This window comes from Pteropus alecto, unplaced genomic scaffold (genome assembly GCF_000325575.1).
Source record: "Pteropus alecto unplaced genomic scaffold, ASM32557v1 scaffold20, whole genome shotgun sequence".
Classification (NCBI taxonomy): domain Eukaryota; kingdom Metazoa; phylum Chordata; class Mammalia; order Chiroptera; family Pteropodidae; genus Pteropus; species Pteropus alecto.
Genome location: NW_006436298.1, coordinates 15,456,368 through 15,482,608, shown reverse-complemented (window position 1 = coordinate 15,482,608; position 26,241 = coordinate 15,456,368). Strand labels below are relative to the sequence as shown.

Genomic DNA, 26,241 nt, shown 5'->3' with positions numbered 1-26,241 from the left:
CCAGTTCTAGATCAATTTTGAAAGTTAATTTCTTAACTTGGTTTTTATGCTTGAGGCAAAGAATTCATATTTAATTCTCCTGCCCATACATGACCCAGGCTTAGGGTTCTGATTTTTGTTGGGACTTTTATTCACCTATAGCGCTTACTGACTGGTCTGATTCTATGTTGCGCCCCTAATCATCTTGTTTGAAAAGATGATCTCATTAACAAGATTCCTTTCTTCATATTAAGAGATCAGTTCCAATTCCTTAAGAAGCCTGCAGTATTATCATACTCCACTCAGGTATTACCACCACTGTCATTTAGATATATATGTAGTTCAGATACTCCATGAACCTATAATTAAGTTTTAGTTCCCATTAACCACTTTAGTTTTCAGGTATCTCTTCATACATAGCACATAGGAATTTCTCTTTCTTACATTCAAAAGTTGTGATATGTCTGTTTGCTTTGCAAATTAGAAAATTTAATCTACATTTGTTTATAATATGTGTGTGATTGGGTGGTTTCCTGTGTCGACTCAGGCCATCGCAAAGAGAAAACCATTTGGTTCTATACTTTTTTATTTAAAGGTTATCTTTACCTATTTCATTCCTCATAACACTGATAGATACTATTTCCATTTAACAAATGAGAAAATCGAGGCTCAGAGAGATCAAGTAATGGTCTAGGGTCATGGAGTCAGTAAGTGGTGAAGCTGGGATTCATATTCATGTTTCTGTCTGGTTATTTCGTTTTGAGGTGAGGCCGAGATATGGGATACTGGATAAATCACTTCCTCCATGATATTAAAAAACACATTAGTATAAAATACTATGGAAAACAATAAAATTTTGATTAAAGAATCCCTAAAACTGTAACACAGCTTTTCATAACTTCAGTCTGTGTGATATCAAGTGTCTGGAAGCCCCATGACAGGCAATAAAGAAGAGAGTCTTGGAACGTATCCATTTATATTTCATGACCAATTTTTGATAAGTCTGATATTGAAAGGAATCTCAACACAGCCTTTGAAAACAGATAAGAATAAAAATACCTTATATTCTTATGTGATTTTATAGCTTCTAAAATATTTTTACTTTTTTTTCTCTCTCTGAAGCAGATGCATATGTAAGATAATCATCACTATCAAATATCTTGACCTTTCAAATACTCCATTAGCTCATCTGGAAAAAATGTAAAAATAAGAAAACAAATGCTTCCTATCTGAGGAATAATTTCACATTTTGTGTTTGGATAATCTTAAAGAGTTAAAAATGAGAGCAATTATTTCACAGAGAAATAGAAAGTAAATTTGTAGAAGCCATCTTTAATACAGCTATAGAAAAACTTATGACACAAAATAAAAATAGATGTTACTGATAAAACATCTAGTTAAAAGTAATCTAAATGTCATTAAAATTAAAAGATACCTATCTGAAAATATTTAATAGAATTTGTTGATTCAATTTATTTATTTTAAAATGCTTAATGAGCATCTACTATGTGCCAGGCACTACTCTAGGCAATAGGGGTACAACATTTAAAAAGAGAGAAAAAAAATGCCAGCCTTATGCCTAGATTCAAGTGCTGACATCTTATACATCCTCTTATGTTACTCTATCTGTGAATGCCATGTTGATTATTATTACGGAATATTTCATCTCGAGGAAGAAAAAACATGAAAGAAGATTATGTATTTACATTTCCCCTTTAAAGTTCTTTTTAAAAAAATATCAGTTTTTTGTTTGGGTTTTTTTTTCACTTGAACATTTCCAAAAACAGCAAATGGGAATTTCTGACTTTCTGTTTAGAACTTCAATCTTGGAAAAACAACTTGGTCACCAGTTTTGGATTTTGTGCTAAGAGCAACTGGAACAAGCACAGCTGTAAGCTCAGTGCTCCAGAAACTTCAGTGACTAGGAGTAAAAGCCATGGTAATAATAAATTCAGCAAGGATACAATTGAATCACATAATATGTTATAAATAGTGAGCAGGCCAACATGATCACAAAATAAGAAATTTTAATCAGACAGAGAAAAGCCAAGTAAGCATCATTTTAACATTATTTGTGGGTAGGCGAAAATGTAAATAAGAAAAGAAGATTCTTTCCTTTGGATATTTACATATACTGCATATCTTAAGTTCGTGTTGGAGCTCAAAAGGCAAATGGCCTTATCGTCCCATTAACTTTCTTGATGGTATCACATCATGGACTCACATTACTACTTCATTTATTAAAAATCCTTTTTCCACTGAGCCTTGTCACATAATCTCCATGTAAGTTACCAAATACCAATGTTTAGGACAAATATAAATATATATAATTATAATAGAAAAATTAATAAAATTTAATTTACTTTCCAATGAAATTTAAACGACTCCTGAGATAGGTGATAAAAGTTTCTTACTGTCAACTGTAATTCTTATAAAAGTCATAGCAGTCATTGATCATTAACCCACTTTGTGACTTAACACTAAGATATAACCCCCTATAATGATGAAGTGATGATAGACCACAAGATAATTAGACCCTGTAACATTCATTAGATAAAACATTGCTAATGGAAAAGAAATCATTGAGTTTAGTGTGTGGGAGATTAAAAGCAACCCCACATCCTTTTAATTTCACTCAAATGAAAAGAGAAAAAAATTACCCAAATTGAAGGTTGCAGCAATCAAAAAGTTGTACAAAAAAAAACAGGATGAGGTATAGAAGGAAATCCATTTTCAGGTTTCAATTATTTAATTGTTTCAATGTTCTTAATCATGTTATTGTTTATCTGTAAAGTATCAAACCAAAGCATATTTATGTAATAAACCTTAACTAAACATGGAAACAATGTCATATTATTTGTTTTCATACTTTGCCCCTGAAATTTAAAGAAAATAGAAATAAATAATGAAAGTATAAAACCTATGTGAGATTTAAAACTTTATTAGATATCTTTGAAAATAAAATGACCATGTTTGAAAGCTTGTTCAGTACAGGAAGCCAACCTACCAAAGGATACAGAAGTTTGATATCACACTAAATTCCATTAGCTAGAAAATAAATGATAGCACATACTGCATTTATGATCAATGCCAACAAAAAATGTGAAACTGGAGTTTTCATTTAAAAATAATGCTAACCCAAAAATGAACAGTTCATTTTCTTTTTTTCTAACCAGTGTTATATACTTGAGGTATCTTCATTCTTTCTTTCAAAGAATATCCACTAAGCATGTATGTCCTAAGTAGTGGTTGAAATACTTAGAGCAGTTGACAAATCAGATGCTTCTTGCTCTCAATGGACCTAGTCTAGTGCAAATAGATTCTTACTAACAGTATTAAGAACAGCTGCCAGCACATTTTGTATCACATAAACAAAATGTTCCATAATGTAAAGTTAACTTAAATTTCTAGTTAAATTAAGATTTAAGTGTTAATAAGATTATTCTTTTTTTTCTCCCAAAGCTTAACGATTAAAAAATATATATTTTTAACATATAACTACTGTTCTTTGCCTTGGTGAATAAGGGTTATTGCCTGGATTAGAATTGAATCATTTTCTTTGATAATTAAGGCTCTTAAAGCACTTCAAGGTCCTCTACAGAATAAGCCATTTGTCAATTAGAAATATCTAAGTTATAAATATAATATTCCTTACATACAAGCAACCATTTCACGTAGGACCTAGCTCCTGGGCTGTGCTGTTGGCACTGCTCTTCTCCCCAAGATGAGTGGAATAAACCTACTGCCATGGTCTTCAGCCCTGTGTACCCCCTCCACCCTAAAACAGAGAGAGCTGTTGTCACCTGGGTATACCTTCGCCGACACACATAGAGTGAACTTGATGAATTTTTCTCCATTCCTGCACTACAATAACCAACCAACAACTGATTTATCTTACGTAGAAATTTATAGTTTAAATAGATACCATAACAGGTACTACAAATATTACCCTTGAAATTTATTTCACAATAATCCTTATATCAATATTTCTTGCCCTGTCATAAAAGACAAAAAAAAAAAAAAAGACTGCAAGTATAAATTCAGTTTGATTGTGTTGTACAACAGAATTTTTAACATCAAGAAACAAAATTTAACAATGTATAGAATTTAGATGATATAATTACAGTAACAAATTTTAGAGAAATTCTTCAAAAGTTGATACATGACATAAATAGTATGTAAATTAACATGACAAAATTATTTTACCTAAAACATCATTTACAACTATAAAAATGACTGTTGCATAGATGTAGAAATAGTTTTTTTAAATCTTTTGATAAAATATTTTAGAACAGTATTAAAACTTTGCTACATAAGAAAAACATAATTCTAGATCTTTGACTTTATACCTGCCATGTTCCATAAATTTCAGGGCTATTAGCCTTTTTAAAAAAGATCATCACCAAAGATAAAAATAATCAAATTTATTTAATAAAATAATTGCCAAAGTCTCCTGTATAGGTTTGAACCTTGCATTACAAAGTTTTAGGCTATGAGTTCTGTTTTGTTTTGTTTGTTACAAATGTGGTACATGTTCATGGGAAAATAATTCTAACATAAGTACATGAAATAGAAAGAAAAGTACCACTAACCTAGTCAACAAGCCAACACAAACCCCAGCCTATCCCTTCCCCTGCTTCCCAATATTTCCCTGGGGTCTTGAAAAAAGATACACCTAAAATAGTATTTATGTTTTATATAAAGAGACCATTTAAAAACTCCAAGACCAAGTACTAAGGCTCAAATAATAACCAGACTTTGCTGGGGCACATGCATATTTCTCCATACTTCTACTAATTATAGAAAATAGCAGTAAATATTACAAATCTGTATATAAATTAGATAGCAATAACAAGTAAAAACAGTCACATTAATTTTACCCCATATCTACTAAAGAAACACTTTAATTTATAGTATCACTGAAAACTGAAAAAGAGCCAATTATTGAAATTTTGCTTTTAATATTACCTGTCCCAGTCCATGCTGACTGACAATCAGTCAGTGTAATAACAAAACCAGATCCTAGTGTTTTCTCCCAAGTAACTTGTAGAAAATGAATTACGTCAGGTTCAGAAGCAAGACGAATTCTGCTTACTTTTCTTTCCATTTCTGGTTACCTATTATGGAAGAAAAAAATTAATATTTCTCCAAGAAACTGTGCCTATCAAATAGTAATATTTGCTGTATTGGTATCTCAGCTATACAAAGCATCAAGAAAATAAGTTAAAAAAAAAAAAACTATAGTAGCCAACCACCAAACTCAGTAAATCATAGTTTTTCTTAATACTGATTCACAACTTTTACAAATGAGAAAAGCAGAGGCCCATAAATGGTGAATGATCTGCCTAAGTCATGTAGCTGAATTAAATTACTATCTCCAATGATATGAAGGGTAATTTTCCACAAGATTCAAGAGCTCCTTTCTCTATCTGGAGAAAAATTGTATGAAATAAAATTTTAAAAAGAGTGAAAGTAAGCACAAAGATTAAGAAAAGAAAGTATCAGAATCCAAGGGTAGGCAGTATCCAGTCATGCCTTCTCTAAGAAAGAATTTCCCAAACTCAGTGACTCAGTCCACTGAGACAGAAACATCCTGTAACAGTGATTATGTGGAGCTATCACAGCCTAGAGCCAATAAACTATTTTTTTCATTTTTAAAATGTTGTATTGATGTATTATGTACAGAGAAAAGTAAACATGTCAAAAATACAATTTGATGAATTTAACACTGAGCAAATCCATGTAAGCAATGAAGCAGAAAGTTACCACCCAAAAACTCATTCTCACAATAACTCCCTGCCAGTCACTATATCCCCAAATAACCACTCTCCTCACTTCTAACAGAGATTAGAGTTTAAGTTTTTTTGCTTTTATGTAGATATAATCACACAACAAGTTTTATTTTGTGTCTGGCTTCTTTTGCTCAACATTGTATTTGAGAAATTCATCCATACTGTTTCTTTGAGTTGTGAATAACACTCATGGTTGTACAGCATTACATATGTATTCCATTACATATACAATATAACATATATATCTATTCTACTACTAATAGGCACTTGAGTACATTCCAGGTTTTGACTATCACAAACAGTGCTGCCATAAACAATCTAGCAAATATCTACGCATTTCTGTTGGGTATATACCTCTGAGTATATACCTTTATTGCTATATCAGAGGATAAACATATGTTCGGTTTTAGTACTATACAGCTGAAAGTTCTCTAAAAGGTTTGTACCAATTTACACTTGATATATGAAAGTTTGTTCCACATGCACGCAAACATTTCCCATCTTTTTAATTTTAGCCATTTTGATAGTTATGTAGTATTCCATCATGGTTTTAAATATATTTCCCTGATGAGAACTGATAGAGTCCTTTTCATATATTTATTGAGCATTTGAATATACTGTTTCCTGAAGTATCTGTGCAATCTTGGCAATATTTTCGTTCACTTGTCTTTTTCTTATTGATATTTATTGATTAGTTTCTTTTTAATTTGTTCTTTATATCTTGGATATAAATCCTTTTATGGATATATGTACTGTGAATATCTTCTTCCACTCTGTAAGTTACCTTTTCACTCTTATAATGGTATCTTTAGAGGAAAAGTTCTTAGTTTTAATGAAGTTACAATTTATCAAAATATTTATATATGGTTATACTTTCTGTGTCCTGCTTAAGAACTCTTTGGTCACTAAGATGTTCTCCTATGTTTATCTAAAAGCTTTATAATTTTCTCTCTCATTTAGATTTACAGTTCATCTGGAATTGATTTCTGTACCTTGTGTCAGGTATGGGTCAAGATATATTATTTTCCACATAGATATGTAACTGTGCCAGTACTATTTATTAAAGATTATTCTTTCCCAAATTCACTATTGTGTTGCCTTCTTCATCAGTCATGTGACCAAATATGTATATGAGGTTCAATTTGTTTTTGCAGGGGTGCAATTTTATATTTTATATATAGTTTGTCAAGGTTACATTAATAGTGATTCTGTTATTGTGATTCAACACATTTATAACCTCTCCCTGACCTTGCCATTTAAAAATTTGATAAACCTCTCTTCTAAGTATTAAAATCACTTATGTAAAATGTTAGCAGGACAAGCTCAAGCATAGACTTCTGGGGCTTGCCATTAGAAACAAGCCTCTCATAGACAACGATCAGTGGGTATACTGCTGATATCTCCATTTAAGTTACAAAGATTTAGGAGAGTCCTTTGTAGAAGCGATCTATTCTACCAGCCTAGCAATACTATTTTCACAAAACAGAAATAAAGACTAAGACTTTTTCTTAGTGATCCACTCTCATTTCTAATGATTACAGGTTCTTTTTCTACGAATTCCAAAATCATTCTTCTGGTAATTTACTTTAGGATCTTGCCCAGATTGACCTCAAACTTAATAGACTTAAATGACAAATACTGTTTAGAGCAAAGCAAAATAACTATATTTTTTCTAATACTGGAAGCCTCTGACCATGTACACTTCACTAAGAGATGTATAAGCTATAGAAGCTAACAGACAAAACTATAGAAATACCCTAAAAATTACAAATATGCAAAGAAAAAGCATTATAAAGTCAAAATCAGGAACAAAGCAGACTGCAAAGACAGAAAACCAGAGAGAATTACTCTTTAATTACACAGCATGAATCTCAATTAACAATTGAATATGAAAATAAAAACAACTCACTTTGTCAACTCTTCACAAAACAATGCTAACTTACTACAGATCTCTATCTTTTGGGGGTGGGAAGGATGCTTAGTTGTAGAATGCTAGAGCTGTACTACCTTACAGCTTAAGAAAGCAGAGGAACTTCCATAATGAAAAAGAAAAATATCTAAAATTAAGGGGTTGTAAGATACTTCCAAATGAATAAATTAGCCACAATTCGATATCTATCTAAAGTTTACTCAGGAAACTATTATTCTCCCCAGTAAAACACAGTTATAAAATAATCATACTTGGAGTCACATCTATTAAGCATGTTAACATTTTTAAAATGTGTAAATTTGTAGGGTTGACTGCATTAAAATCACTAAAAATTTTTAATTATTTTTAAATATTTCATTTAGTCAAAATTTTTTCCTACATTGAGGACTTCTTTGCCTATATGTTAATTCTGAAATGCTTTATCCATTCGTGAATATTTATTTTAGATCAATTAGTAAATACACTTAACATGCAGTAAACTTCTCACATGCTCTGTAATCCTTAAATTTAAAAATTACTGGAAAATGTGTTACTGTTTTTTATGCCAATCATTGAAAAAGACACATAGTCAGGTAATACATAATTCTAATGGGTCCAAAACCCACAATTTTGGGGGGAAAGAGGGTAATAGAAACTACTTACAAAGGCCATGTTTTACCTCTATAGAATTCATATACAAACACAGAGATACACACAGATTATTAAATGGGCCTGATGAACCATTGTTATTGCTAGCAATTAATGTAACTTTGTGAAAGGAAAACACAGCACTTAGAATTAGTACTCTAAAACAGCAGTTGGTTTCACCACTCTTTCTCAAATATTAATTTATATTTAATATTTTTTTAAATATTCACAAATTTTAAATTATAGACAAATTAGCTTAAAATTCAATATTCCAGATGCCTGTTAGTAACTCATCTTACTTTCATAATTATATAAAAAGCATTAACCTCAATAACGTTAAAAAGATATTTAGGGATCAGATTAGTTTTAACAATAATTTTGAATTATTCATGTTTCAAATATTTTCCAATTTTCTGATTAATTCCAGAAACTCATCACAAAAATGAAATTACATTATTTTAAAGATTCTATTATTTTAGTAAATGAAGATTTAAACTATGGATGCTACATGTGAGCCATGTTTAAGCACTTAATATATAAATAGCCCAAACGTGACAACTCAATTTTCTATAAATATTTTGTGCCTCAAGTAACCTCAGAAATGTTTTTTTCTATCAACTGAATCTTAATTTCCTTTTAATTTCCTATTTGAAGCACTTTTGAAAGCACTTAATTCTTTTACTTACTAAGGCCATTCTCTTATTAAATAGCAAATACAAAATATCTAAAAATCAACCATAGAAAGAGAAAAAAGGATGATTTGGAATGTCTTTTAAGATTCAGTAAGAACAAATCAACAACCTCTTTGCTTTCACCAGCCCTGTAAATGAAAATAGCCATAGTTTTCTTGCCCCATGACTACTTGAAGGAAATGGGTGGAATCTTCTTCAGAGGGACTGATTGATTAGGGCCATAAGAAAGCCTCGGTTTTGTTTTCTAAGGGCACTACAGGTCAGACTGGTATCAGCACCTCTCCCAGCCATAGCCAAGGATCTAAGACAAGCCTGCAGGTGGAAACAGTTGGGTCCCACCCCAGTTCTTACATCAGTAGCTTTATTGAGGCTCAGAACAGTTGAGAATTGAGAAGCTTATCTTTAGTACTTTGTGTCTTTGATACTTGGCTTCTCTCTTAGAAGAGAAATAAGTTGTTGGCTGGTATGCAATTGATGTGATCTACTCTCTGAACAAATACCATTCACAGTTGCCTCTGAATAAACAAGACACTTTTTAAATTAGTTTACAAAGAATTTTGTATGCCCTTTTGGATGCTGATAAGGAGAAGAGCAGAAGCCAACTCTCTTAGGTCAGCTCAAGTTAGTGACAACACTGTATCATTGATAACACCATTTTGAACTTGAGCTTCTTTCATTTTCCTTTATGGTAAGTTGTGGCTTCTTTTCAAGCTGCTTGGGCTGCAGGTGTTCAGACTTCTCAGCTATGCCAAGGAGTTGTACTTACAGATCAGAAAGGGCTAAATGCATGTTTCTAATGAAGCAATTAACTTAAGTGCCCCCTTGTTGAGAAAAGTAGGCTGATACCTAAAGTGAGTTCAGAATAAAGATTAGCATGTAGCACGTGCTGTTAATAGTCTGTAATTAGCTTCCTGATCACATTATTTTGTTTGACCTTATTTTAAAAAGAGAGAGAATGTAAACATAAACCAAAAGTGTGGTGATAATTTTTTTAAAAGTTATATCACATTACAAAAATTCAAGGATAGGACTATAACATCTAATTGCTAGATAAAAAGGAGAGTTAAGCCACATCCACTGGGCTATTTACTTTTGATAAGAAAACATCATACAACAATTCAGAAAAACTAACTGTAAAGAAAAAGACTATTTACTTATTTGTTCAGTAATTTTTAAAAGCAAGGACTATTCATGTGTATCTTATCAGAATTCCTAACTGCAAACTTTTTTAATTAATAATTTATTCCTAGCATTTTCATTATTAATAGTATATCAAGTTCCTGGTTGGTGTTATCTATCTAAGGTTCTTTTTTGAAAAATGACCACAAAATCAATTTACCTTTAAATTTCCAAGTCAATTAAAACAAAAACATCGAGCTAACCTTCTATAAAACAAATGCTTTCCTAAAATGTTTTCAAGTTAGAATTTCCTAAATTTTAAGGGTAAAGAATTTACAGGACTATTAGTTACCTTTCCAGTCATGTTAGGATTCTTTCCATTATATTAACTTTGAAAATGAAAGAAAGGTAACCACCCGTCCAGGTTCAGCTGAGATTTTCCTATTTTTAACACTTAAAGTCCCATGCCCTGGGAAACCTCCCAACCTCAGGCAAACTATGGATGGTTGGTCACCCTTAGTAAGAGTAAAAATAGTTAAGACTGTGGGCATAATCCTGTTCAAAAACTTGTAACATATACCTGATGTTCCAAGAAGACATTAAATTAACAATCTGATGCTTCAGAAATAAAGCATTAGAAATATAAAATGAGTCTAAACAATAAGGTTTCTCTGCCATGGTCATAGTCCATTCTTAATTACCTCTTATGACTGGAATGCCAGCTGCTGCCATTCCAAATATCATATTACTGCTCATTTCCTCTGCTTATCTTTTACAAACATCGTTAATAATCATTAGTTTCGGTGATTCATTTAAATTTCACTTCCTCTTCTTTCTTTTCTCTTACCCAAAAAAGTATTTAAAAACAATAAAATGGCCTAAATGAATTTCCCATATAAAATCTAACACCTAAGTTTCCAAACTGTCCTTAAAATTGGACCCACTGACGTCCTTTATATTCAGCAAACGGACACTCTTGATTACAAATAATGTTAGCGGATGAATGGAGTATACTTAGCATTTTGGAAACTTTCTAAACTTTCACAAGAACACTTCAGTTCTAATCACAGTTTCACATGAGAATGACAACCAAACTAAAGAGATTTAAGCCTCGAAATTTTGACACCTCTCTTACACTTTAATTTCAGAAGAGGGTGTTTCTATGAAACACAGTAGTTAAGCTTATATACAGTCTTTTCTACTTGAAAAATATGCTGCTCTGAACTGAAATATAACTAAAAGTGCTTGTATAGAAAAGGAACAAGACTTGTACTTTTTCCCATTCACAAACCCACCATTTACTTAGAACTGCACCCATTTATCTCCCTATTTTCTAATGGCAAATAAGGAGATGAATGACAAGACTGGGGTATAGCTGAGAGTTAAGCCTGAAAATAAAGCACAAAATCCTTTAAAATAGCCTAAACTGGTGAAACTACCTAATTCAGCCATACAAAAATATTTAGAAACCATATGCAATTGCCAATACTTAATAATTTTTAACCTAAAAGGATAGCAATTTCACAAGGTTTGAATAATAGTAAATTATAAACAGCACATGAGGATTACATTCCTATTTGAATGAATAATTATAGTTCCCATGCTTCAATTTCTCAGTCTACATCATTTTCAAAAACATCTCTGAATTATTTTGGACAACTCTGCGAGGAGGAAGTTCCAAGATAAAGGCAAAGATTCATTTCTGAGTCCCCCTGGGTGATGCAGTCTCAAACTGAACTGAAACTCTGTACCGGCTCAAATTTAAATCAAGTCTTGTACTTTTTAGCAAGGGTATAAGTGCTAATGTCTCCAAAGGGTATGTAGGTCAAATGTAAGCCCATATACATTAGTTCCTCCTTATCCGTGGATAGGACCAAACCTTATATATACTACGTTTTTTCCTAAACATACATACCTATAATAAAGTTTAAGGTATAAATTAGGCACAGTTAAAAGATTAGCAATATCTAATAATAAAATAGAACAATTATAACACAACACTATAACAGTTATGTGAATGTGGTCTCTCAAAATATCTGGAATTTTCCATTTAATATTTTTGGACCACAATTGACCACAGGTAACTAAACCCATGGTATTGGGGGGGTGGGGGGAAGTGGTTACTGTACATTCGTTACATTAAGAATAGGGACTGTAGCAAACAGGAAATTACAAGTGACCACATAAAGGTGGTAATCACTACTGAGTGCAAATTGTTAGCATGGCTGAGTACTTACTGGTCCTTAGTGGGGTCTGAAGTCCAATAATTCAAGAAACCTACAAATCCTTATTTTTATGCAGGAGTCGCCTGACTTTTAAAAGTTGGCTGATTTTTTTTTAAATACTTGGTGTGTGTGGTGTAATAAGAAATATATTTGGTCTTTGTCTCCCAAAAGAGCTCCTAAAACCTTTAGAATTTTCTAAGTGATAGGACTGTCTTCCGTTATTCATAAGAAGCCCCTTTCAATCACCCTAGTGTTTATGCTACTGAGGTAACTTAGGGTTGGGTCACTAGATAGCCTCAGGATGGGATTGGTCATCAGAAAGACCAAATGATTAAAAGGATTGGCTCTTTCAACCTCACCCCACCCCACCTCCAAAGAGGAGGAGGAGCTAGAGATCAAACTCTATAAAAATTCAGGAACGAAGAAATTGGGGGCAAGCGGGGGCACTTCTGGGTTGGTGAAAAAAAATCAATGTAATAGGAGAGTGGTTTGCTCAGTGACGGCATGGAAGCCCTGTGCCTTGACTTTCCATAACTGCCCTATGAATCTCTTCCATTTGGTAATTCCTCAGTTCTATCTTTTGTACGAAGCTGGCAGATATAAGTACAGCAGGTCCTCAAATAATGTCGTTTCATTCAATGTTATTTCATTATAACATTGATGAGATGCCATATGAACTTAATTCTTGTTTATATCCATTTGCCTATAATAAAAATGGTTTCACTACATTGCGTTTCACTTAAAGTCACAGAACCTATCAACAATGTTAAGTGAGGACTTACTGTAAAGTATTTTCCCGAGCTCTGTGAGACATTCTAGCAAGTTATCAAAACTGAGAAGGTGGTCATGGGACTCCTGATTTACAGGAAGTTGTTAAATACAGGTGACCGAGGACTACTGACCGGAGTCCAAAGTGAGAACAGTCTTGTGGGACTGAGCCCTTTAACTTGTGGAACTGACATTAACTCCAGGTAGAGTTTCAGAATTGAATTGAATTGCTGGACACCCAGATGGCATTGGAGAACTGGAGAGTTAATTATTGGCACTGGAAAACACCCCAATGTGCCAAACAAAACACACTCTGTCCAGCTTTTAAGACTATGAGTATATAACCTCTACTAAATCTGAAACCAATTCCCTTGCCCTCAAACCCTTGGGATAGCGAATCTTTACCTGACAAATCTGATACTTTCTAAGGTTACTGTATAAAACAATGATTTTTAAAATAAGGCAAATTAGGTATATATGTTTTAGATCCTCCCAGATGCCAGTAACTGCAATAGGTGTTGGGAATAGAATAGACATATCCCCTGACTTCAGAACATTTATACTCTTTTGGAGAGTAAGTCAAATAAATACATGTTACAAAATATTGTGGTAAGACCCATAATGAGGTAGTAAAAGGTGACAAGGGAATCTAGATCACACATGTAGACTGACAGAGTCATAGGAAGCTTTCTGGAAGAAATGAATTCTAAGTCATCAGAATAAATAAGAGTTCTGAATTCACCCTTGCTATTGCTCTTTTGTTTATGCTGTTCCTTCTCCTAAAATATCTACCTCCAGTCTGTACCTGTGAAAATCTATCCATCCTTTCAAGCCATAAGGAACTGCAATTTATATTCCTGACTCAACCAACAAAGTATTAATATTTATGAAGTAATTCTAGAAATTTCTAGACAGATTAGGTATTTGATGATATTGGGGAATTACTGTTAAATTTTTAGAAATGTTAATAGAATTTTGATTATATTTTCCAAAGTGTCCTTACTTGTTAAAGCTATATGTTAGAATATGTACATGAAATGATACAGTGTCTAAGATTTGCTTGAAAATAATTTAGAAAACCCACCTACCCCTCTGCAGCAGCAGGGCCAAGTAAGAGCTCTGCCCACCTGTGCTGCAGCTTTGGTCCTGCCACCACAGGCAGGCACATAGCCCACACAGGATGTGCCTCAAGCACCCGGCTCTGGTATCCAGGAGGGATTGTGCTTCTGGGCCCCATAAGACATTTATTGCACAAGGCCACTACAACATTATGAGAGGTAGGTCACACACAGAAACAAACAGAATCTGGCAAAGTGAGGAGACACAGGAATACGACCCAAACGAAACAAAACAAAACCTCAGAAAAAGGCCTTAATGAAATGGAGATGAGTAAGTTACCTGATAAAGAGTTTGAAGTAATGGTCATAAAGTTGCTCACCAAATTCAGGAGAAGAATAGATGAACACAGTGATATCTTCAAAAAAGAGATTGAAAAAAAAATTTTTTTTTTAAGCTCAAGACAGGACAGCAAAAAAAAAAAAAATTAAGTGAAGTTCCTTAAGGGACTTTTAAAGAAATACACATAAAGACATTATAATTAAAACGGTAAAAGTTAAAGATAAAATGAGAATCTTAAAAGCAGCAAGAGAAAAACAACTTGTTACATACAAGGGAAATCCCATAAAGCTACCAACAGACTTTTAAGCAGAAATGTTGCAGGCCAAAAAGGAGTAGCATAACATATTCAAGTGCTGAAAGGAAAAAACTTCCAACAAAGAATTCTCTACCAGGCAAGGTCAGCATTCAGAACTGAAGAAGATATTAAGAGTTCTGCAAATAAGCAAAAGCTAAAGAAGTACATACATCACCACTAAACGAGCCTTGCAAAAAATGTTAAAGAGACTTATTTAAGTTGAAAAGAAATGATAATAATTAGTATCAAGAAAACACAAAAGTAAAAATCTCACTGGAAAAGGTATATATAGTAAAGTTAATGAATCACATTCATTTATAAGGTAAGTATAAAGATTAAAAGACAAAAACAGTAAAATTAACTAAACAACAATAATTAGGTCAGGGATGTATAAAATTAAAAGATGTAAAATGTGACATTTAACGTACAAAACATGAGGGGGACAGAAAAAATGTAAATTTTTGGAATGCATTCAAATTTAAGTGGCTATCAACTTAAAAGAGACTGTCACATATACAGAACATTATATATAAAACTATGGTAATCACAAATCAAAAACTTATGCTTAATGCACAAAAGATGAGAAAAGAATCTAAACATAATGTTAAAGAAAGCCATGAAACCACAAGGAAAAAGAGAAAGAGAAGAAAGGAATAAAGAAAAACTATAAAAACAGCCAGAAAACAATTAACAAAATGGCAAAAAGTACATCAATGATTACTTTAAATATAAATAAACTAAATACTCCAATCAAAAGACGCCGAGTGGCTGAATGGATAAAAAAAGACCTATCTATAGGCTGCCAACAAGAGATTTCCTTCAGAAGTAAGGACACACAAAATGAATGTGAAGGAATGAAGAAAGATATTCCATGAAAATGAAAAGAAAGTTGGTGTAGCTATATTTATATCAGGAAAAAAAAACAGACTTTAAAACAAAGACTGTATGTAATAAAAGATAAAGGAAGCTATTACATATGATAAAGGAGTCAATCCAACAAGAAGATAAAACATTTATAAATATATATGCACCAAACATATGAGCGCCAAAATATGTAAATATAACAAACCTAAAGGAAGAAATTGACAGCATACAATAATAGTAGGAGACTTTAACATCCCACTTACATCAATGGATAGATCAACCAGACAGAAAATCAATAAGGAAACACCAGCCTTAAATGACAGATTAGTCCAGGTGAACTTGACAGATATAGAGCATTCCATCCAAAAGCAAAAGACACTTTCTTCTCAAGTATACATGGAACACTATCCAGGACAGATGCCATTAGGGCAAAAAACAAGTAAATTCAAGAGGACTGAAACTATATAACATCTTTTCCAACCACAATGGTATAAAACCAGAAATCAATTACGAGAAGAAAACTGGAAAAAAAAAAAATGTAAGAATTAAACAACTTGCTACTAAGCAACCAATGGGTCGTCAAAGAAATCAAGAGAAATAAAAAAATACCTAGAGACAAATGAAAAGATATATACGACCTATCAAAATTTATGGATGCAGCAAAAGCAGTTCTAAGAGGGACTTTCATAGCAATAAAGGCCTACCTCAAAAACCAAGAAAAATCTCAAATAACCTAACTTTACATGTACAAGAACTAGAAAAAGAAGAATAAAGGAAGCCCAAAGAAGGAAGAAAATAATAAAGATCAGAGTGGAAATAAATGAAATAGAGACCGAAAGACAATAAAAAAAGATCAATGAAACTAAGAGCCGGTTCTTAGTTCTGTGGCTAGGAATTCAGTACTGTGTTGACTAGAAGTAGTGAGAGTGGGCATCCTTGTCTTGTTCGTGATCTTAGAGGAAAAGTTTTAGAGGAAAAGATGAACAAAAAGTTTTAGAGGAAAAGATGAACAAAATTGACAGATCTTTAGCAAGACTAACCCAGAAGAAAAGGAGAGGTCTCAAATAAAATCAGAAATGAAAGAGAAGTTACAATTGATACCACAGAAATACAAAGGATCATAAGAGATTAATTACTATGAACAATTATACACCAGCAAATTGAAAAACATAGAGGAAATGGGCAAGATACTAGAAATATACATTCTTCTAAGACTGAATCATGAAGAAATGGAAAATCTGAATAGACTACTTACTACTAAGGAAATTCAATCTGTAATCAAAAACCTCACAACAAACAAAAGTCTAGGAACGGACAACTTCACTAGTGAATACCTACCTAACATTCAAATAAAAATTAATACCAATCCTTATCAAACTCTTCCAAAAAACTGAAGAGGAGGGGACACTTCCAAACTTATTTTATGAGACCAACATTACCCCGATACCAAAACCAGACAAGGACACCATAAGAAAAGAAAATTACAGGCCAAAAAATTATTTTAAGAAAAAAAAAGTAAAAAAAATTACAGGCTAATATTCTTGATGAATATAGATGCAAAAATCATAAACGAAATGTTAGCAAGCCAAATTCAAAACTACATTGAAAGGATCATACACCATGATCAAGTGAGATTTATTCCAAGGACACAAAGATTGTTCAACAACTGTAATCAAATTGATATACCACATTAACAAAATAAAGGATAAAAATCATATGATCATCTCAATAGATGCATTTATGATAAAAACTCTCAACAAAGTGGGTATAGAGGGAACATACCTCAACATAATACCATATATGACAAACCCACAGCTAACAGTGAAAAGCTAAAACTTTTCCTCTAAGATCATGAACAAGACAAGGATGCCCACTCTGACTACTTCTAGTCAACACAGTACTGAAGTCCTAGCCACAGCAATTAGGCAAAAAACAAACAAACAAACAAACAAAAACCAGAATACAAATCAAAAAGAAGTAAAATAGTCCTTATTTGCAAACATAATACTATATGTACAAAATTGTTGAAACTAATAAATTTCTAATACTAAAAATTTGAACTAATAAATATTAATAAAACTAAGAAATGAATTCAGTAACATTGCAAGATACAAAATCGATATGCAGTAATCTATTGCATGTCTATACACTAAAAACAATCAGAGAAATTAAGAAAACAATTCCATTTACTATTGCATCAAAAAGAATAAAATACCTAGTAATAAATATAACCAAGGAAGTGAAAGGTCTGTACATTGAAAACTATGAGATACTAATGAAAGAAACTGAAAACACAAATAAATGGAGACTCCATGCTCATGTACTGGAAGAATTATTATTAAAATGTCCAAACTATCCAAAGCAATCCATAGATTTAATGAAATCCTTATCAAAACTCCAATAGCATTTTTGACAAACTAGAACAAACAAATTTGTATGAAACCACAAAGATCCCGAATAGGCAAACAGGTACACGAAAAGATGTTCATCATCACTAATTATTAGAGAAATACAAATCAAAACCACAATGATATTACCTTATACCTGTTACAATGGCTATTATCAAAAAGATAAGACATAACAAGTGTTAGAGAGGATGTGGAGAAAAAGGAACCCTCATACATTTTTAGTAGGAATGTAAGTTGATGCAGCCACTGTGGAAAACAGTATGGAGATTCCTCAAAAACTTACAAATAGAACTATCATATGATCCCTATATTCTACTTCTAGGCATTTATCCTAAAAATACGAAAACATTAATTTGAAAACACATATGCACCCCTATGTTCACTGCAGCATTATTTACAATAGCCAACATATGGAAACAACCTAAGTGTCCACTGAAGGTGAATGGAAGATGTGATACACACACATACCCACACACACAGAATGGAATACTACTACGCTATAAAAAAAAGAATGATATTTTCCCATTTATGACAACGTGGATAGACTTGGAGGGTACTATGCTAAATTAAATTAGAGAAAGAAATAAAAAAACACACACACACATAATCTCACTCATGTGAAATCTAAAAAACAAACAAAACAAAAACAAACTTACCAGTACAGAGAACAGATTGGTGATTAACAGAGGGGAACGGGGTTGGGTGGGGAGGAGGTAGGTGAAATGGGTGAAAGGGACTGACTGCATGGTATTGAATGGTATCTAGACTTTTGGTGGTACACACTTTGTAGTGTATACAGATTTCAAATTATAATGTTGTATACCTGAAAAGTATAATGTTATATACCAATTATACTTCAATTTAAAAAGAAGAAGAATAATAATTTAGAAAAGAATGAAATTTGAGTAGGATATAAATGAAATGAGATGGGCCATAAGTTTATATTTGTTTTGCTAGGGTACAGGGGAATCCATTATTCTACTTTTACATATGTTTGAAATTTTACATAATAAAAAGTATGAAAAAAAGTTTTCAACAAGTGTTATTTGAACATCAATCTGACTATATTTGTTATAGGGTACCTTTTAAAAAAGAGAAAAAGTCACCTATTAGAAATTTATTCTTAAATATATAATTTAATATTTCAAAACTTAGGAGCCTGTCTAAAGAACTATTGGACTCAATTTTAGCTCTTTGTTAAACACTCATATCTGATAAGCACCGCACCAGGAACACTGGTGCATAATGCACTGGTGAATTTTATAGTACACACTGAATCAAAGATACTAAAGATAAAAAACATTTTTTATGATCAACTGAAAAGCTGATAATCAAAAATATCTGAAAATATTTCAATATTTATTGGCTATACATTAATAATTTATTCTTAAGGTCAAAATATATAAAAATTAATATAATAAAATATTTAATATGAGCCATTTAATGGTTCCATGTAATACTCACATTAAAAAAAAAAAACAGAATATTAGATCCCCAAATTTCCCAACCTATAGCATTTCATTAGAATCATGCCATCATAGATTTTTTATTTAACCAATATGAATCAAATAACTATGATAGTTCCTGGCACATAAGTGACTCTAACTTAAATGGCTGAATTCATTTAATCTGTACTAATTTGAATGACTCTTGCTTACACTTGTCCTTCTCAGTATGTTAAAAAACAGTTTCCCAACTGAAGAATTCAGCATTGTTAGCTATCACTAAACACTGGTCAACATCATCAATGTCATGATCCATGTCTCACTGCAATTTAGGTTAAAAGTGTTCATTCACCAATAATTTAGAGAGTTGTTGATTTTTGCCACTCGATACAGACTCCCCAGGCTTGAAGCAACAAAAACTCCGAGTGACTCCACCTCTGATATTCTCAGTCCACAGGCCTGGGACAAGCTGACTTTGGCTACATGTCCAGGAGCAGAACACAGACCAGAGCTAAGCCAACATTACATTCTAATTCCCAGTGAACTGATTCAGAGATTCAAGTTAAGACAACTCAGATCAGTGAAGCTCAATTCCAAGACTTTTATTTGCATCATAAAGGATATAGATTCTTCTCTATTGGATTTGGTGGTATGACACTGAGCATGGAGCTGTTGCAAACAAAACCAACAGCAAAAAATGGAACTGAGAGGATGGGCAGCAGCTCAGGTCTGATTCCAGCAGCATCAGAATCAATATGTAACCATGGATGTTTTAGGTATGAGGCCAAGAACTCCTTTTTTTGTTTAAGCTACCTTGTGTCAAGCTTTGGATTCACATACACTTCAGGATGAATCCTCATTGCCATTCACTAGTTCTTTGGAGTTCAGCAACTCATTTAATTCTATTAACTTCAATTATCTCATCGTAGTGGCAAAACAGTGGTAAGTAAGCAATGTGTATAGTTAGTGGAATGTGTACAACACCCTTTGGGAAACAATATATTAAACTCATAATATTCAACACCAAACAGGAAATTTTACATTTTCAACTTAATATGCTTATACTCTCATCAAATCTAAAACACATGATATTTTGAAAACACTGGGCAACTTTCTTTTCACTACATAGTAACTGGTAACAGGTGGTTCAAGAAGGCAAATGGTGGATATTTTGTAAAAGGCCTAAATAGTTCTAGAAAAAAAAAATCATAACACATCAATTAAAAAGAAAGGTTCAAGTCTTGGTTACATGGTAAAAAATGTTTTCCAAGTTTTAAAAATCACTAATTAAGAAGTCTAATGTTTTCTCCTTAAAACTCACCACCTTACCTCATAATATTGGAAAATTCTCTCTAAAAGAGACCGCCGATCAATTTAAAATTTAAAAGTTTATTTCTCTTCCATCTTTAAAATACTAAAAATAGGTTAAAAACCTTTTATGACCCTCTAAACAAATGTTTTTCCATATTTATCAGGGTATTTATACAAACAAATACACTTTCTGACAATATATGACCTCAATTGTCCTTTGCATCCATGCTTCACAATATAAACGTAACATTATGATGTGTGGTAAATTATTAGATTACTAACTAAAAGCCATCAATCTGTGCTAAAAGAGAAGCAATGAGAGGAGCAATCCCAATACCCATGGTTTATGATCTTCTAGGACTGTTTTAGGATTATCATCCAAAAATTGTGAAGTTCAACCTTCTCCGAGAAGCTTGCAAAACAGATGTAAGATTGTCTGTGTGATTCCAACGACTTGATATAAAAGCTTCAAATGTTCTTCTAGTTTGTATCAAACACTCTGTTGTATTACAGTGATATTCATATGGGAACTAACAGTGGAGACCTGTGATATTCAACTGAACATATCATATTATCTTATCTCACAGATTTTCTTCTGAGACACAGTTGTTAGAGAATAACAAGGACAGATTTCCTTATCACATTTAAACTTGAGAAACTTATGTTTTCTCTATTGCTAAATTCTCACAGCACAAACTTTTAGTTCTCAAAAGTAGTATCTAGTCATGACTTGAATCAATTTCTTAAGAATAATGTTTAAAATGAAGAGGTTGGATCCTAAATACGATATTAAGGCAAGATTCTTTTAAATTCAATTTATACATGAATATCATAGCACAACTAATTTGCAAAGTTATAAATTACAACCATGCTGTCATTTTTAAAAAACACTTAAGTTAAGCCACATACAGGACTATATTGGTATACTATATTATATTAAGCATCTACCTAGAAATTATCAAAGAAGCATCAATACATTTTTAAATTTAACTTTTTAAGTACACCCAAGTTTGGACAGATGTTATCCTATTTTCTCTAAGCAGCTGTTCATCTGGACAAGTTCCTTATTTATTGGTATACTGTGTTCGGTGCTAGGGTCATATTTCTTAAACAGGAACTTGGCAACTTCCAATTTCTATGGTAAATATTGACATATCTCAGCATGTCAATATTTATACTGTCAGGACTTTGATGAGTCTCTTCAACAATGGCTGTATCTTATTTCTTAGCAGCCACTTGTTTCTGTTCTAAATGACCAATTTTATTCAATAAAATTCTCATTAACTATTCAGATAAAATTACAAGTAAGCTAAAAGTATCCTCTCACACAAAGACCAGATTAAGCTTCTTGCTTACTTCAACATTTTGGTCACTTCTGCAGGGTGAGTAAAGCTTAAAGAAACCAGGCACAAACTCAGGAGTGTTGTCCAAGTAATATTTGTTTTTGATTACTCAAGCCAAATCATCATTTTCAACCCCAATGCTGGGGCTGAAAGCCACTGAAACCTTTTCAGAATTTAAAGTTAAATTATTTTCCTTTTTGTTAGTCCTAAAGGCTAGGCGAAATTATAAAAGATTGGTTTACAGAATACAACAATGATGATGATATTCATAGGGCAGTTTGAATTCAGAATGCTTACTGTAAAAGGTAGTTGAAAAGTTAACAAACTAATCATCATTAATTCAATTAAGAGCAAACTTCCATATCACTGGGAGAAAATCTTTGCTATATCTTGTAACTGCCCTGGGGATCCCCAAAGGCACACAAGCAAAAGCTTAATTTATAGCTACTGGCAGTACTGGCATCTACAAAAGTATGAATGCCTCAAAACCAGTTTCAAATTCTAGCATGGATTTCTTCTTTTGGGCAATGAAAATCTCAACAGTGTTTTTCTCCCAAAAAAGGCCTAATTTCATCAACATTAAAAATTTGCTGATTGTATAACCTTCTGTTCATTGATTTCAGACAGTGTCTTAGAAAAAAAGCACAACTCACTTTCTCATTAGTACTGACAGCTTTACAAATGATAGGGAGCAAATTGCTGAGGGCTATAAAATACATTAACTACCTCCTACTTGTATAAAAAGAACCATCTTTCTATTATTTTAAACACTCACCTTTTTCCTAGAAAACAAGGTATAATAAATAGAGCATTGATTTTTAGTCAGAAGACCCAGCTTGAAATCAAAACTCTACCCCTTCAGGCTGAGTGACTTTGATCATGCCATTAATGCATTAAAATGCTCATTGACTACCTATGTACAGGCTTTGATGTCTCAAAGATGAGTATGACACATTCTAGCTGTCTAGTGAGATAGAAACACACAAAGAGAATTATTTTACAAGCTTGTAAAGTGCAGAGGCAGGCGTGGAGCTCCCCTGAAAAGTAGCATATATGCCAGCATGACATTTCAGGAAAGGCTTCTTTGAGTTCCATCTTTTAAGATATGAATCTTAAAAGGTGAAAATGGTTTAGGGATGGAAGGAAAAAGGAAAGGCATTCCAGGCAGAAGAATCTGCATAAGCAAAGGCTTGGAGGCAAGAAATAGCATGATATATGGAAATGATAAACAACTCAGTGTTTCGGACTGATTGCAAATCAAGGATTACAAATTCAAATACCCAGCCAAGTTTAATCATTCAACCAAAACATACTGTGTACTTCTTTGCTTCAGACAGTGTTTTAGAACTTGGCATAAAGGAATAAAACAGATAAAATGTCCTGCCTTTGTGGAGTTTACATTTTAATGGGAGGAGACAAACAACTAAAAATATGCATAAGTATGTAAAATACATGGTATAGCAATAAATGCTATAGATAATGGAGAAGATAAAAGAGGGTAGAGGAGTTGCAGAGGCCAGTTGGGGGAGGGGAAGAGTCAGATGGTTACAAAGCTGCAATTTAAAATACAAGGCTGAGGTAGGCTTTATTGAAAAGGTGACATTTGAGCAAATTCATAACGGAGGTGGAGGAATTATTGTGTGGATATCTGGGAAGTATTCCGACTAGATGAAGCTGCCAGTGCCAAGGCCCTAATGTAGAAGTGGGCCTAATGTGTTTTAGAAATGAAGCAGCCAGTATGACTGGAAGACAGTGAGGGGGCTCGCTTCACAGGAATGGAGTCAGAGACATAATGTGAAACCAGATCATGTAGAGTCTCGTAGGCCAATGTAAGAACATTAGCTTTTACCATGAGTCAAATGAGAATTCATAAAAGGCTTTTAAGCAAAGAAGTAATGTTACATTTTTTTTAATCTTGGAATAATTCTGAATTTACAGAAGAGTTGCAAAGGTAGTACACAGTTCCCATATACTCTCACCCAGTTTCTTCTAATATTAATATCTTACCTTATGTTATGATTACCATAGTGCGTTTATCAAAAAGAAGAAACCAACATTGGTGCACGACTATTACCTAAACTCCAGACTATTTGGATTTTACCAGTTTTTCCACTAATATCTTTTGCTTATTGCAGGATCCAATCTAGGATAACAAATTGCATTTAGAATCTTGCATTTTAATACAAGTTTTTACTTATATTTTAAAAGTATCACTCTAGCTATTATCTGAACACAGACTGTATGTAAAGAGGCAAGGATTAAAGAAAGCAGGGAGACCAACTAGAACATAATTACTGTAATCCAAGAGAGAAATGATAGTGGCTAGTTAGTAACAGGCATCCAAGCAAGAGATGATCAATGTACTAAAAGCAGAAGTAGTAGAAAAGTCAAATTCTGAATATATTTTATAGAGAAAGTCAATAAGATGGGCTAATAAATTTGATGGAATATGAGAGTCAAGTATGATTCTAAATATTTAACTTTTAGCAACTGGCTGTATAGAGTCGCCATTAACTGAGATGAGAAAGAATGGGACAGGTTTGGAGGGAAAGAAGTTCAGTTCGAGACATTTAAGATTAAGTATCTTTAAGTAAACAAGTGGAGATGTAGAGGTAGAAAACTGGATATGTGAGTCTGGAGTTCAGAAAAAGAGGGAACCAGGAATATGAATTTGGTAGTCTTAAGCATATAGAAGGTAATTAAAATCATTAAGACTTCATAACATCATCAAAGGAAATATAGACAGGAAAAGAAGAAAACCAGAGATGGAGCCTTGGAGCACTTCAATAGTAAGAGAACAGGGAGAAAAGGAAGACTGAAAAAAGAGCAACCAATGAAGTAGAAAGGAACCTTTAACCTTCCCCTAACTGCCAAGAGAATTTAGATAAAGGACCTGCTCCAGAAAGAGAGCTATCGTCATAGATAACTATAGTTTAATATGAACCTGTGTGTGATAGGGAAGAACCAAGCAAGGCCCATTTGATCAAAGTCTTCTCTGCATCTCATTGTTAAAGATGGCCCAGCAAACATTTATTTACCAAACATTTGCTTTCCTATCTCCACGTGAATTGCCTTCCTCCCTTCTGAAGTTCCAAACTACTGCCCCTTACTCCTTCTCCTTAGCTCAGGATGACACATAAGCCCAATTTGTCCTCTGGTCTCATATTCTTATGTATATATGTAATAAATTGGGTCATTTTCTACTGTTAATGTGTCTCATGTTAATTTGATTATTACTTCAGCTAGAAGAACTTTCTAAGGGTAGGAGGAAAAACTGTGTTTTCCTCCCCCAAACAAGAAAGAATAGAAAAAGAAATTTGGAGCATAGAGAACTCCTTAGAGGATTTATGTTTAGAAGAGCAAATATATGGCGTTGGAAGTAGAGAATGCTTAATTGAAGCATTTAAGGTTAAAAAAAAGAAGAAGAAAAAGAAAAATAACATGGAGGTCAAACAAAACTTTTATGGGTCTTAACCTAAGAGCCATGGAAAAAATAGAATAACAACGGAGGGTTGCAGGGAGGACAAACACTAGAACACAAAGAACCTCAACCTCAGACTATGGAGGCTACTTGAGGATATGAGAAAGCAAGCAGTTAAGTAAATCTAGTGTCCTTTAATATATGTAAATATCAGAGAATGAAAAAAGGGTATACCAAATAATAGGAAACCTTCAACACTATCAATACTAGATACAAAGTAAGAAAAGGAGGAGAAAGTAGTCTGGTGGTATAAAAGCAATATCAATTTAATTTAAAAACCTTTTATTGAGTTCTAACATGCAAGTCAATCAGTTCTACATCATTATTTCTACCTTCAAGTTTTTAATTTACTGGAAGAGAAAGCCAGGCACACAGCAATAGGCAATGCTTACTGAGTGCTTACAGTATGCCAAATACTTGGTGAGACAATTTATTTGTATTAACTCATTTAACCTTTAAAACATTGGAGAGCCTATGTGATCTCTCCACAGAAAAATGTAAATACACTATTTTTACATACAATTCTAGGGAACCCATGAAACCAAAATTTAAAATACTCTTCTA

General features: G+C 32.8%; 1 protein-coding gene across 4 annotated transcripts in view; it reads right to left on the bottom strand.

Moving 5' to 3' along the window:
* XRCC4 (X-ray repair cross complementing 4) overlaps positions 1-26,241 on the bottom strand; it is a 216,112-nt gene that overhangs the window by 187,699 nt on the left and 2,172 nt on the right. For 2 of the 4 annotated variants that reach the window (XM_006913196.3, XM_025047650.1), the window contains one exon: positions 4,948-5,096. The exons of 1 other annotated variant lie outside the window; for it this stretch is intronic. In XM_006913196.3, the coding sequence (XP_006913258.1) occupies positions 4,948-5,086 (139 nt within the window). In that variant the 5' untranslated portion in view covers positions 5,087-5,096. Of the gene's footprint in view, positions 1-2,639; positions 2,766-4,947; positions 5,097-26,241 lie in introns of those variants that run through there. One more of the 4 variants, XM_015590450.2, reaches the window with a different exon arrangement.